The 14,904-nt window shown below is 39.4% G+C and overlaps 1 protein-coding gene across 1 annotated transcript in view; it reads right to left on the bottom strand.

Moving 5' to 3' along the window:
- The window catches only part of LOC139199739 (protocadherin Fat 3-like), a 130,068-nt gene that overhangs the window by 63,966 nt on the left and 51,198 nt on the right, over positions 1 to 14,904 (bottom strand). The window contains exons 3-6 of the mRNA XM_070828868.1: positions 14,229 to 14,290; positions 6,836 to 7,150; positions 6,427 to 6,637; positions 4,428 to 4,496 (exon numbers count right to left, since the gene is read on the bottom strand). Coding sequence (XP_070684969.1) covers positions 4,428 to 4,496; positions 6,427 to 6,637; positions 6,836 to 7,150; positions 14,229 to 14,290 — 657 coding nt within the window. The remainder of the gene's footprint in view (positions 1 to 4,427; positions 4,497 to 6,426; positions 6,638 to 6,835; positions 7,151 to 14,228; positions 14,291 to 14,904) is intronic.

Raw genomic sequence — 14,904 nt, 5'->3', positions numbered from 1 at the left:
AAGTCTGGCACAAAACAATTTTCATTTGATTCAATTCAAGAGCCTGCCCATTTAACACAATCACTTGAACTTAAATCAACTCACAAAGAAAACAATGTTACCCCTGCCATTACATTTGGAGGTCTATAGGACCTCCAGTGCCACCTTTCCAACACTGATTTATTGTATACATTCATTTTTATGTATATATAATTTTTAATAATGTCTCTTAATCCTCAAATCCTGTATAGTACTGCATTTGTGAATGTCATTACTGAGGAGTGAGACGGGAGCCTGTTTACCAGAAGAGCAGAATCAACACTTACACTCACTGTTTGTAAACCTCCTTCATCTTATGTTCAGCACATCTACAGTTGTACTCAAAATTATTCAACCCCATTGCAAATTAGGTGTATTGGAAAATTTACAAACTTTTAGCTGTGTTCAATGAACAACTCAAACAAGAACAATTGAAATAGTACAACACAACTAATATTACACAGGGTTTCTCCAAATTCAACACAATTTGCCACTTTTAATGACTACTTCAGTCTCAAAATTACTCAACCCCTTCTAGTGCTCAGTAGAGCCCCGTTTTGCTGTTATGCCCTGCTGAAACTGTGATGTGAAGCCAGACACCAGGTTCTAACAGCGTTCCTAAGGAATCTTAGCCCAATCCTCAAGGGCAATAGCCTCCAGCTCTCTAATATTCTTGGGTTTGCGCGTTACAACCTCCTTCTTCGAATCCCACCATTCGCACACATTTTCTATGGGATTCAAATAAGGCGACTGTGGCGGCCACTCTACTATCTTCCAGGACTTTTTCTACAGCCAAGTCTTTGTGGACTTTGAGGTATGCTTGGGGTCATTGTCCAAACGTCATTGGGAACAAACCCCAAGCCAAGCCGGGTATTTGATGTGTTCTATCTCAAGGACACCTGATGCAACTAGTGAGACCTTTGATTAGTTGCATCAGGTGTGCTTGACACACCTGATTTGCAAATGAGTGCTTTTGTGAGGGATTATATTTAAGGGTTTGAATAATTTTGAGACTGCAGCAGTCATTAAAAGTGGCCCATTGTGTTGAATTTGGAGAAACCACTAATAATATTAGTCATGTTGAGCTATTTCAATTGTGTTTGAGTTGTTCATTGAACACAACTGAAAGTTTTTGCTAATACACCTAATTTGCAATGGGGGTTGAATAATTTTGAGTGCAACTGTATGCGCTGTTTTCACCTCAGAGAGAGTTCCTCAAGCTGGCAGCCACATATGAAGCATTCAAACAGTGTATAAAGTTTCCAATTTCTCCAAACTCAAACTTTTTCTTGGCTGCTTGCCATTATCTGCCTGGCACTAGCACTGCAATGGTGATACAAACATGCCAATGAAAATTTCAAAACAAAAGAATATCTTAAAGACGATGACACTGCTAGATGTTTTTACTTTGCACCAATGCTATGGATCGGTGATCACTGAATCGATGGATCATTATACCCCTACTTCATACACTCAAGTAGCTGCTGTTCTATCCCCCAAGGCAAACCCCTCCTTTCTCTCTGACTTTTATGACCCAGCTTTGTGCCATCTTCTTTGCCTTTCATTCTCCTCCTGGGTGATTTTAATATCCACATTGATGACACTGGCTGTAAATCTGTAATAGAATTCCTGGAACTGCCACAAGGCTTCAACTCTCACCACCAGCTGTGGTCACATCCTGGATTTGGTCTGCTCCACTGGTCTTACAATACATCGACTCTCCAGCCTCAACTCAATATCTCTGACCACCATGCATTCACTATGGACACTGACACTCCAATTCCCATCCCAAAAGAGAAAAGCAATATATTCTTTAGAAATCTCAAATGTATCTCTCCCTCAGCTCTTTCAGCCTCTCTTGTCATCAAAATGTCTGCCTGCCTTCACGCCGTCTGATAATGCCTCCGACCTTGTCAACTATCATAATGATACACTCCTCCTGTCTTGATCAACTCCCATCAAAATCAAAACAGTCTCATTAACCCACTCTGCGCCTGGTATAGTCCTAAACTCCACCAAATGGAAAACCATAAGGGCCAGCTCCAAAGACTGCACAGACTATAAATAGAAAGACTTATCACAGCCCGGCTGACCTGCCACTCACATCTCATTTGCAAACAGTTTGCTTTGGCTTTCTGATAACAAGCGATCTCTTCACCCAGGGAAAACAGAAGACATCTTATTTGGATCTAAAAATCAATAAAGAAGGATCCCAAAAATGAAAGCTAGGGGAGACTGTTAATTAAGATATGTATAGAGTGAACTATTAGGAATATACTGTACAACTAATAATAATCTAACAAGGGAGGCCATGGCTATGAAAGTCCTTACTAAAATCAAAAGATTACATTCTTTGCCAGAAAACCGGGATTGTTCGATAGATCATCACTAAAGACTTTAGCCGAAGCAATAGTTAAATGCCCCTTTCACTATGTTGCCACCTCCTGGTTTAGTAGTTCACCACACCTCAATAAACTGCCCAAAACAAATGAATCAGGGTTGGATTAAAGCCTACCCATCCACATCTTGACTCAGCATATTTCCAACAACTTAATGGCTTTCATTTGAAAAAATAATTATACAAATCAAGTTGGGACTTGGTCATAAAACTGTTAACAATAAGGTCCCCAAATATTTGTCCAACTACTTTAATCACTACAGACACAATCAAAATTAGTATTTTAAGAAACAACTCAACAGATTTTATTCTTCTTAAATTTAGGAGTTCAATGGTCAAAATACCTTTTTATACACAATTGATTAACTTCCACTATTGCATGTCAATTGAAGTAATGGGAAATTTAGAACAGGCGTTGAAAAAATGTTTGGTCAATAGCCTCTCTGAATAGAGACCTTGCATTAATTAACTCAGGATTGTCTATTTATGTTATGTGATTGAGTGGATATTGTATTTGTACTTGTTAGCGTTGCTGGGCTTGGCAGTGTGCCCTCACTGCACTCCATTCTATCTGCCTTCCTACACTCACAACCTTAGTTATTTTTTGACAGCAGCCTCTCCTTTGAACACCATGTCAGTCAAATCACCAGAACAAAATTTTTCCACCTGTCCGTCCATCACTCTCCTTCTCTGCTGCTGAAGCTTTTCTATCCGTTCATCACATTCTGAATTGACTATTGCAATAGCAGTCTTCATACTACATCATCCAGAGTCCTAAATAAGCTTCAGTACATCCAGAATTCTGCTCCAGAACTTCTGCTCCTGTGACCACATCAGCTCTGTTCTACAGAACCTCCACTGTCCTACAGTGTATCTAGCTTAAAGTCCCTCTCCTCACAGACCCCCATAACCAGGTGTTACCTCACATACCTGCTCCACTACTTCACTCCAACCTGCTGCTTCCAATCCTCTGATGCCACCCTCCTATCTCCACCACTTAGGACCACAGAGGTTTCTCCATAGTTGCCTCCTTCCCCTGGAACTCTCTCTCCAAACACATTTGAGATTGCCCTATGATCAGTCTCACAGATTGTTATGATGCATCAAACCGTGATCCCCAGACTTTTTATACACTCTGATCTCATGTCTATAGTGAATATAATCACTTCATTAACCTACAATATAAACCACTCTCTCAGACTCACATTTGATCTATACATTATTCTTGTTTTTCATCACCTTCCCATCTACTCTAACAAGTCTTCATTTAATTTATTTTCCAAAATCTAATTCAAGTCACTTTCTATATTCACACAGTTAAAATTTTCACTGCTGGATGTGAGGTGTTACATGCAGGCAACTGGGTATTAGGCGATAGAAACTTCATATTGGGTGCCTGGTTTAAAACACTGTGTGCTGGTTGCTGAGTGTTTAAGCACTAGTTCTCTGGCACTGGGTATTCAGTGCTCCTACTGAATGTAGGGTCCTGGACACCATGTTGCGGTAATATCTGCTACCTTGCAGCCGTAAAGGCTTAGCTAAGTGGATAGTGGGAGATTTGTGTGCATGTGTGAACCTGCCTTTGTAAAGTGCCACATAAAGACATATGTTAATGTGAGTACAGGTGTTGCTAACACCTTGTTAATGCTATGTGAGTAGGTAAAAGGTTGTGATACCTTTTTACCAAACTCCATCCGTTCAATTAACCTTGGCTGCAATGTAGTCTATTAACGTGAAACACACATACACAAACACAAACATACACACCAACACAAACGCATTGACACAGGAGAAACACTAACACATACACAAACACACACATCCACTCAGGGTGACTATCTGTGTATTCTTTTCTCCCTGGCCACCTCCAAACAATCAATCATAGACCTGTCACCAGCACAGATGAGAAGCACAGTGGTGGACAATGAGCATCAACAAAAAAGACAAGGAAAAGGAAAAAGAAAGGAAGCAGAGAGGAGACAGCGAAGAGTGGTAGTGGAAAGCGAGATACCTTCTGAGGAACAGTTCCTGCCACAAGCGCTCTGCAGAATATAGAACATCTCACGGTAAGACCTGGGACCTTCCAGGCATGAAGCATTGAGGGGAGAGAGGAAAGAGGATGTGAGACAGGAAGGACAGACAGGCCCGAGGGAAAAGGACAGGAGGATAAGAGGATGACATGATAAGCAAAAGAGAAGAGGACACAGGCTGATGACACAGGACAGAGACAGCAACTGCTTCTGCTGAGCTAAGACTCCATCAGTTTTTTCTTCATGGGATGGAGTCTACTGAAAAATGACTTTTTAGTCATTTTGGTTTACCACTGCTGCACTTACTCACAAGTTTTAACTACTCTGATGCTGATATTTGTGTACTACAGCTGAGTTCTCTTACCATAACCAGGTAATTCTAGTTGTACTGATGTAATTTTATGCTTTATGCTGTGAGCTTTTTCTCAAAAAAAAAACACTACAAAGACTTCACTCTGTACTCTAACACCTTGTCTAATCCTTAATTTTTTAAATCTTTACCTAGTATGTGTATAAACTCTAATTATGTATATGTAAGCTTTACATCATTTATACACATATTTCTTAATTTATAACATCTCAATGTAATTAATTGTATCAATGTATTATTCATGCATACAATTGTATAAATAAATAAATGTTTATTTCATATTTATACTATGTCACTTTGATCTGCAAATTGCACTACTAGCTTTGCACGCACATAACATTTACGCACAGTCTGTAACCTGTTCCTACAGACAGACAGACTGTTCCTCTAGTCTGTTTCTTGTGCTGCTATAATTCTGAATGTTCACTCCTGTTTAGTCTTTAATCAGTTTAGTCTTATCTTAGTATTACTATTACATGTAGACAGATTGACAAAGTTACCCATTCTTAATGCCTACTTAATACTGGTTAATGAAAAGACTGGTTAAAGAAAAAAAAAAGCCATGATTCTAGTGAAAGAATGTATACATAGTGACAAATGAAGTAGAAACAGAGTACAAAACAAAGTATACAGAGAGAGAAAGAGAGAGAGAAAGAGATTAAGAGGCATAGAGAAAGAGAAAAAAGATGGACAGAGCTGAAAAGAGAGGGCCAGAAGCACGGGCCAGAAGGTATCTCCAGCTGGATACACACTGACTGTCACTGCTCAGTGACAACAAAGGGAAAGATGGATGGTGCATAGTGGGAACCGCAGTCCTTCTTGGTCGCCGTTGTCCATCTAGTTTGGGCTGATTGGAGCCCACAGTACATGCATCACGGGTGGGGAACTGTCAGTGTACATATAGTATTAAAAGGCATTAAAAACTAATAGAATTAGAATCAAAAGTACTGATTATTTGAATTATTAAATCACTTTTACCATACCAGAATCGTCACCACGTATTATGCGCAAAAATTAAGCTTTTTGCACTGGGCATGCCATAATCTGGTTAAGCCTTTCAAGTGGGTGAAAACTTTGACAGATCAGAGGGATTTAAGTGTGCCACGTTGGACATTTTCCACTTATATGGGAATGTCACACTGGCTTTAAAATCAGTCCGAATGTTCTTTATTGAGCGAGCCATTGCCTCCTCTAAGCAGAGACATTATGAAAGGAACAAAATAAGTCTAATACTTATAAATGAGACAAAAAGAAAGTCCCTTTAAAAAACAGCACCTGGATAACATATATAATATACTTTTTCCTGAATCCTGAATTCAATCTATATCATTTCTCTATAGACAGCCAACTATTTCCACTGCATTACCTTTTAGAGGGCATACAGACCTGACAGCTAGAGAAGCTGTCGCATGGTGACTGGGATGGGCAAAGCATAACAGATCATGCAGCGAGGCAACAGTACCTGAGCTGCATCTCATATTGCACCAACACACACCAACACTGTCAGCCCAACACACACCATGCACCAAGCCTGGGCACACCCTACCTCACACTGCACAAACCCCTTCACTGGCTGACAGAGGATTGTCCTCACCTATTGGGGCTTTTACCTGTGATATCAAACCACAAGGGGGCAGAGCTCTGCTGCAGGGACACCACACCCACAATCTCCGCCACCTTGTCGTTCTCCATGATGGTGAAATTATAGACTGGCTCATCAAAGAGTAGTGGGAGAGTCGAGGGAGGAGGTCGACGGATCCACTCAATGTGCAGGCGAGCTGTGGAAGACTTCTGAGGACGGCCATTGTCTGTGGCTTTGATCTGAAGGAAGAAGACCATTGGATTATGAAGAAGGGAAAGGCTCACAAGAGAGACAGTCACACATAAATGTCATCTAATATAACAAAAAAGATTTATGGCTGTTTGGCTGATTATAGGAATCCCTGTTCAGAAATTTAACTGAAAACATCCTAAAACTTGTTGTCAGACATGCTTAATTATTAAAGAAGGTTTGTGTACAGTTAGGATGTCGTAGCTCCCCGCAGTGAAGGCCTTGCGTGAAGATACAACTGCAGTCTTGGGGTCAATGAAGAACTTCCCATCCTCATTGCCATCCACGATGCTGTAGGAGAGGTCACTGTTGGGCCCGTCATCACGGTCATAAGCAAACACCCGATAGATGGGCTCGCCCTTCTTTCTCCGCTCTCTCTCTGGAAGTTTGACCTGGTAGACCTTCTCAGGAAATATAGGCTTGTTGTCATTTTCATCCAGGACTTGAACCATCACCCACACTGTACTCTGCCTGGGACTAGGACCGCCATCTGACACCACCACCTGTTGGGGCAGAACATAGTAAGAGATTGAATAGAAAATATACATACACTGTAAAACATCACAGCCCCTTTTAGTTATGTCAATTTACGTTTTCTCTTTAACTCAAAGTGCTCTGATAAGTTTTAGATTTTGAACTCAGCTATTCTAGTTTTTGTAGGTTAAATTTACATTTATTCATTGTCTTGACTAATTGAACATTTTGTCAAATTGACTGAACTTGCTTTATCAAGTTATCAGTTGAAAAAACAAAGGGGAGGATTCTGTTAATGATCCTGAGGCATCACTTTCATACTGTGGCATCGGCAGGGCAGCGCCGCACGGACTTATGGGTAGGGTTAATGTGTTTTGGGGAGAACCATAAGTTAGGTGGCCATTGGGTTCAATAACATGCTGTGATTTGTTCTGTTATGTGTGTTCAATAATAAATGATTTTCTGAAGCAATACTTGTTGTGATTGCCTAAGAGGTCGGCCACTTTTGCCGTCTGTGACCCCAACGGTTGCTGCAATATGATTCTGGTGCTGAACCTCCTCTTGGAAATGGAGAGGTGATTAAAAACCAGCTGGCATCTTTATTTCTCCGCATGCAAACCATTTTACATGTTTCTAATTCAGCAATACAGGAATGAGTTACTTGACGTCGGAGAACTTGCTGGTCAAAATATTAAGGAAATTATACAGAAAGTCTTGGAGGAAAGCAACTGTAAATTGTGATTAATAAATCAAGCAAACTTGCACTAATGAGTCAATATAACTTACACATCGAAGTTGAAACACATTTAAAATTTAATCCTCTTAACTTGAAATGCAAGTTACATAAATACTGAACTTGAAAGTGTGAGTTATAACAATATCAAAATGTGAGTTTGTTTGACTAGGTAAATGAGGTTTTCTTGCACAGATAATGTAAGGTTAGTTGTTGTTTTAGCTCTGAGTCCAAAGTTAAATCAACTTAGACAACTTAAAAAACAATGTTGAGACAACTAGAACATTGTAGTCATATCAACTAGATGGACTTTAATTCACGAGTTGAAACAAAGGTTGTCTTCAAGTTGAGTTAATTTGTGTTTTCAAGGCAGCAGGTGAACTTTCATTTGCAAGTTGAAATAACATGAAATGTCTTACAGTGTACACACATTTGGATCCTTTGGATCCTTTGAGGACACAACCCATGAAGGAGTGTCCTTTGGAAGACCTGAAGGCCACGTTGAACCTGTTCCCTAATTATGCAGTCTAACCTCACAAGACCAAAATAATAGTGCATTCATGTGCTCCTCTTTGACTTGTAATGTAGCAAATTATCTTGACTTCACACATGGTGACCTGATATTATACATAAAGTATTATATCATAAAGTTGGAATTAAATGTTTCTTACCTCTTCTCATGAAATGATTGACAATGTGATTTATTCTTGATAAACAAAGTGTATATCTTCTCAACTTTATTGATCAAACTCTTCCAAACATATCACAGTGAAGCTTAAACCACAATTAACCTTTGAAAACTGTGTATTCAGGCTTTAACAAAATTAGGGGTATTGAATAATTATTCCAACTTTATGGGCAACAGTGTATATATCGAATTAACTTCAAAGGAAAACAACTAATATTCTGTGGATAATGTTCATGTGAATTATTATTTACAGTGGGCAAAGTGGGAAACCAAGCTAAGAGGAGGCTATGATGGCCGGCTTTTCATGGAAAGTGTGGGCATTCAGACCAGGTAGAAACACTTTACGATAAACTAGCAGCTCTGTCGTTCTCTTGCTCTCTAAAGTCATATTTATTAGTTTGCACAAATACATGTCACTCACACTTCACAACATTATTAGAACAAAACAAGAAAATAAGAATAAATAAGTTATAGAATGTAATTACTTTGTAAAACGTGATATTCAAAAGTAACCAATCTGTGTTAACTCTATTTGCTGCTATTTTCTGTCATTCTCCTCTGTCAGTATGAGAAAAAGAATCTGTCTTCCTATGTTTTGACAGCTACTTTGTTAAACCTCTGTACTTCTAAAATGATAAAGAAGGTGATCACTGAGAGGTGGCGCTATGGACAGTCAAAGGTGTGAAGCAGGCTCTTCTCTATTGTCCTACATTTGTATTAATTTTGCTAGAAGTGCAATCACTTTCCAGATTTGGTGCGTAAGCTCCTTAAAAAAACGTAAGAGGCCAAAAGAAATTTTTATCATTTGATGAATACATTTTTGCACTATTTCCTTCTTTGTACTGCAAGTGCTGCACAGCAATGTCCCTCAGGATAAATAAAGTAACATCTTATCTTATGTTGAATTGAACACAGATGATTCATGGCAACACATTTGGCATCCAGACGCACTTAACTGCAGTCTGTGAAGTGTGCTCTAAGTGAAGAGAGTGACATAGTCATTAAATCCAATTTTAAATGCAGTCCTGTGTCAGCCTATGGAGAAAAATCAATGTTTCCTTTCACAGCTGCAGAACCTCTGTCCTTGAGAATTCAAACAGAGACAACAAGTTTTGTTAGTAATGACAAGACGTTGATGTTTCAAGCTAGTGCAGCATCCTGTTGCAGCAGCTTGCATAATTGTCTGTGTATTTTGTGTGATTTTGGCATCTAATCACATTGACATTACTTTATTTTCAACTCTTTCTGTCATTTCCCTCTGGGCATTAATAAAGTATCTAATTGTTTTTTCCGATTGGTAGATAATAATCTAATTACAACTTTAATACTTTGATCAATCATTTAACTGAAATATCAAGTAAAAAACTAATATTTACAAGTTCTTTTCAATGGAAGTTTTTTCCTCATTTAAATGGTTAACTAATAAACATGTACAGTTTATATTGTTATATTTATATTTATTGAAAGAACTAACACTAGCAGCCATTCCTCTTCCTGATTTTTAGCTGCTACATTATAAAGCTGTCAATTCATCATCATTCAATCATTCTTGGTGTGTGTGCTGCATAAAAGATAGCTTTAAAAAATGTCAGAAAAAAATGACATCACAATTTATACATTAAATTGGTGTATTAATGATGGTACATTTTGTGTTGTTCTAGCCTAGTAAGTTATTCATACCAATGTCTGTTCACTGACTGACACCCTAAATGACAGAAAAAGCTCCACAGCTCTGTTGTGCTTCAACAAGTGGCAATGTTCAATTTGGCTATCAGAAATAATTAATAATTATCAAAGATAATTCATAATTATTAAAACCACCTCGAAAAACGAGGAAAAGATAGCTGTTCTAATTGATTTAGTCTCATAAAAATACTAAACTATCAATTTGAATTATGTTTTATAATTAATTTAATAATTACTACCAAAATTACCACATTGATAGTTAGCTGAAGGATGTTGGAGTTCTTGACAGTGTAGAGGTTGGCAGTGTTCACCCTTGTACAACATTAAAGGAGACAGCAGGTATTAAAACATTTATTAAAACAGAACAAAACGCAGGGACATCATTTGTTATGCATTAAGGTGAAGGACTTGTACTTTGGTTGCAAGTACAGCTGAAGCAGAGTAGGTATTAAAGACATCTGCTGTTACAGAAACAAAATCAATCAAACAATCTAACTAAGTCTCTATGACTAAACTAACAAATAATAGAGAGAGTGTGTGTGTGTGTGTGTGTGTGTGTGATAAGGCTGAGGAATGTGAGATGGGCCCACGAAGGTGGGGGAGAGCCCAAATGGTGATGGCCACAGGAGACAAAGGAAGCTAAGTGCTGTTAGCTTAGCTTTGTCCCTCAGTGGCCTGTTGGAAACTGTGTGAGATAAAGGTGCCAGGTTAAGAAAGGATGGTTAGTTTGTAGACCCTGTGTCTGTGTGAACAAACTAACATCAACTAAACTTAATGGCTGCACAGTAATCTACAACACATCGCAAAAATCAAACTCAATGAACATTAAAGCAAGTCAATACATTAACAGGGGTAAACCATGTATGCAGTAATGCTATGCTAATTATGCCCAGTTAGAGTTTGTTACCAGTCCTTAAAGGGGAGAAGAAGTGTCCTTGGGGATGCTGCTTTCTCAGCCTGTTGCTGGAGGAAAGGTGTGGTTCTTGTCCGTTGCTGTGTGGTTGCAGGCTGGAGGAATCCGATCGCTCCTTTGTTCCTGTTAGTTAGCAGCTCTGTGCTAACTTGCTGGTGTGCTCCTGTTGTCGGTTCTGGTTATCAGCTGGCAGACTCTGGGTCGTGCCTGCTGGCGCTGATCTGCTTACTTCAGGCAGGACCTTGTGTCGCAACCATGAAGGAGGTGGCTGTTCTGGTACAGGCCACACTGAGGCAGAGCTTAGCTGAGTTGAGCTTCTCTCCTCTTCAGGAAAGAGTTGTCTCTCCTCCAGGAGAAGACAAGGGGAAAGAGAGCTGGTCTCTCCTCTGCAGGAGAGACGTCAGGAAAGAGAGGGTCTCTCCTCTTCAGGAGAGACGTCCGGAAAGAGAGGGGAGATGTCTCTCCTCCAGGAGAGGCATCGGAAAGAGAAAGTTCAGTGGGGGTGAACTGGTTTTGTTGGCCTGAGGTCGTAAAATCATGTGTGCCCCCCTCCGGCCAATGGTGAATGTGGAGCTGGGTGCGGGGGTGATTTCACACCTATCTGTGAAACAGATGTCCACAGACAAAGAAACATGCTGTCTTCACCATGTGCTATTCACCGTATAGTGAAGCACAACAGCTCTACTAATGGGAAGACTTCATTGTTACCATTGGTGATTATGACTGCCCCCAGCAGACAGAGGCTTTTCTTGCAAAAGACCAAGACTACTTAAGACTGTTGTGGAAAATTTGAGAGCACAGTTGGTCTATGTTGTATGTCAAAAGCAATTGCATGCTGGCCACTTGCTCATTTCGGTCACTGTCAGCTCCTCATGTCTGGCAAAACTGGCTAAGTTGTCTTTACCAGGTGTTTGGCTTCAAGTGGACATCAATTGCTGCTAAATCTACCACCACACAGACTGTCACACTAACACACTCACTTGGGGAGGATGTGAGGAGTTCAGCATATTAGTTCATCGTCCTCTGAAGGCTGCAATTTCATGGGTTGCATCCACCAACAACGCAGACTGGGACAAAAACTAAAGTGTTCACTTGTATGGTCCCTAGTCATGCAATATGTTCATGAGTATCTAAACATGTATGGAAACCTTGAAATGTTGACTTCCTGGACATTTTTTTGATAGTAATCACAAATTTAGCATAAAACGCTGTTTGCTTACAGCCAATGTATGAACACAGAGAGCATCCACGAAACAGGCACACACTCTTTACACGGCTCAATTCTATGAGTCATGAGAAAGTCAGTCGCCCAATTTATCTGCAATCTGGGTAGAGCAGAGTAGAGGTAGGTTCACATTACTGTCTAATGGAGAACAACACACACATACACACATGCACACACACAGGACAGCAAAGAGCACAGGGAACTGTGCTGTGTGCTGAACATGTGTGTTTGTGTGTGTATGTGTGTGTAGAGGAGATGGTGGAGCCAATTTGTTCTCATCTAAATCCTGGCAGCTTCTGGATTGTTAATGATGTTCCATTCATTTTGAAGGAGAGCATCAATGCACTATCCCAGTGACTCCTCTGCTAAGCAACACAAGTAGGGATTGGTATGGTTTGAACTTTTTCAGTATTTGTGTCAATGTGATACCCTGAGTTTTGGCACTAATATCAAAAAAATGCTTGAAAAAAATGTTTTCTCTATTATATTTAATAGAAAATAATATTCTTAGCAAAGTAATCTTAACCTAGGGTTCAAATCCACAATTCCTGATGAAGACAGTGTTTTCTCATTTGTCACAGAGTTATTTGTTATACACTACTCCAGCCACCCTGTCTTTAAGGTGTGCCAGCAGAGGTCTAACGCTGTTGCTTGCTTTGTGTGCTAACTGTGTTATATGTTCTGACAACCCTGGCGTGTCATCTAAAAAAATCCCACTAATGGTCCCTCTTCAATTTGCAGTGTATGCCCTGGTATAGGTGGGATTCTTATTATACACTCCATGTACCCCCAATGTACAACCAATTGTCATTATGTGACATGAGTTCCATACTTAGGTTACATGGTGACTGAACTGAATCAATCCATGACAACTGAGCAAACTTCATTCCTTAATGAAGACTATGGGATACAGTTGACATCTCAGGAAATACCTGGTAAATGACACTCAAGGTGATGAGTGCCATGATTTTGAACAGGATTTTGGAGAAAATACTTTTTTTCAAGAGGTCATATATGTACTTGTGTGTACAAAATCTCAATGTGGTCTTAACCCAAGCAACCCAATAAGAAAATAACATCCAAATCTGCATACGTTTGGCACTAACAGTACTAGCAGAAATCAGCAATGATCTGATCCAAGAATAGGTAAAGATTACTGCAAATCTAGCTGGCCATCAGATGCCAACTTTCAGAACATTACATACTACTGGACATATCTTGGTCAGGATCAAATATTTATTCTATATGATATCCAGTCCTAAACATACAAAACAGAGTTATGCTTTTTAAAATTTTCAATTTCTAATGATATTTCAATGCTCCTTGCTTTAAAGCAAAATATTGTTGTTTCCCTCATCTACCTGCTGCTCACCTACACTTGAGTTTTTAATCTTTGTCCTTCGTCACCTACTGCATGTTAAGCCCATTACATCATCACACACAAAAACACATTAATAAACATTTACAGTTTATATTGTTGTATTTTCAGAACTAACACTCGCAGCCATTCCTCAAGCAGTCTACATTGTGTGTCCAGAAAACCAGTGAAAATGAGCAGAAGGAGTATGACTGGTCATTGATTTAAAGTATGCAGTTATTAATTCCTGCTTTTTAGCTGCTACATTATAAGGCTGTCAATTCATCATCATTCAGTCATTCTTGACTAAGACTAAAATGAAGTGAGAAAATGAGAGAAAAAGCTCCACAGCTCTACTAATGGGAGACTTCATTGCTACCATTGATGATTATGACTGCCTCAGCAGACAGAGGCTGTCATACTGTTGTGGAAAATTTGAGAGCACAGTTGGTCTATGTTGTATGCCAAAAGCATACACACACATATAATTATACAATGTTCTCACCTCTAAAACGTGTTCCGTTTGCTGTTCGCGGTCCAGTTTCCGGGAGGTAGTGGTGATGAGACCTGAGACAGAAAACAGCATAGGAAACAATTAGAAAAGAGACTAAACACAACAAGTGCAAGTACACACACACACAGCTGTACAAGCAAACCAACTGAGCAAAGTGACATGGTAATTAGTGGCTGACTTGTTCAAATGACTTGAGGAATGAAATGAGGAAAAAAGACCAAGAAGGAGGAACAGGTGCACTATACATAGTGATTATTTTTAATGTCACACCATCATGTAGTCTTACTGCACTGACTAGCTGTTGACTGGGGGTGGGCCTACCCTGCTACTTGAAATAAAGAGAGGCCTTAAAATAGGAAGAGAGGAGATGTGAAAGAAGGGTTAATGTAACAAGCGTAATGATAAAGAGTCCTATGCCTGATAACTAAATTCATTTTTAAGATACAGAGTCTTTGTATGTTACACGAAACAATCCAGGATTTCAAAATATGCACATTTGTCATGAAACCTACCATTTGTTGAATATGTAGATATCAGTTTGAATTATGAATGTCCAGTCAGGGATCGGTCTTAGATGTATTTGCCCTAGCACTTGAAGTTTTTGGTGTATTTTGTCTTTACCCAGAACATTTCCAAGATGGAAAGCTGTATTGATTAAAGTCAAAGA

Source organism: Pempheris klunzingeri, chromosome 4, assembly GCF_042242105.1.
Source record: "Pempheris klunzingeri isolate RE-2024b chromosome 4, fPemKlu1.hap1, whole genome shotgun sequence".
Classification (NCBI taxonomy): Eukaryota; Metazoa; Chordata; class Actinopteri; order Acropomatiformes; family Pempheridae; genus Pempheris; species Pempheris klunzingeri.
The sequence above is the reverse complement of the archived record's forward strand: the minus strand, read 5'-3'. Positions and strand labels throughout refer to the sequence as shown.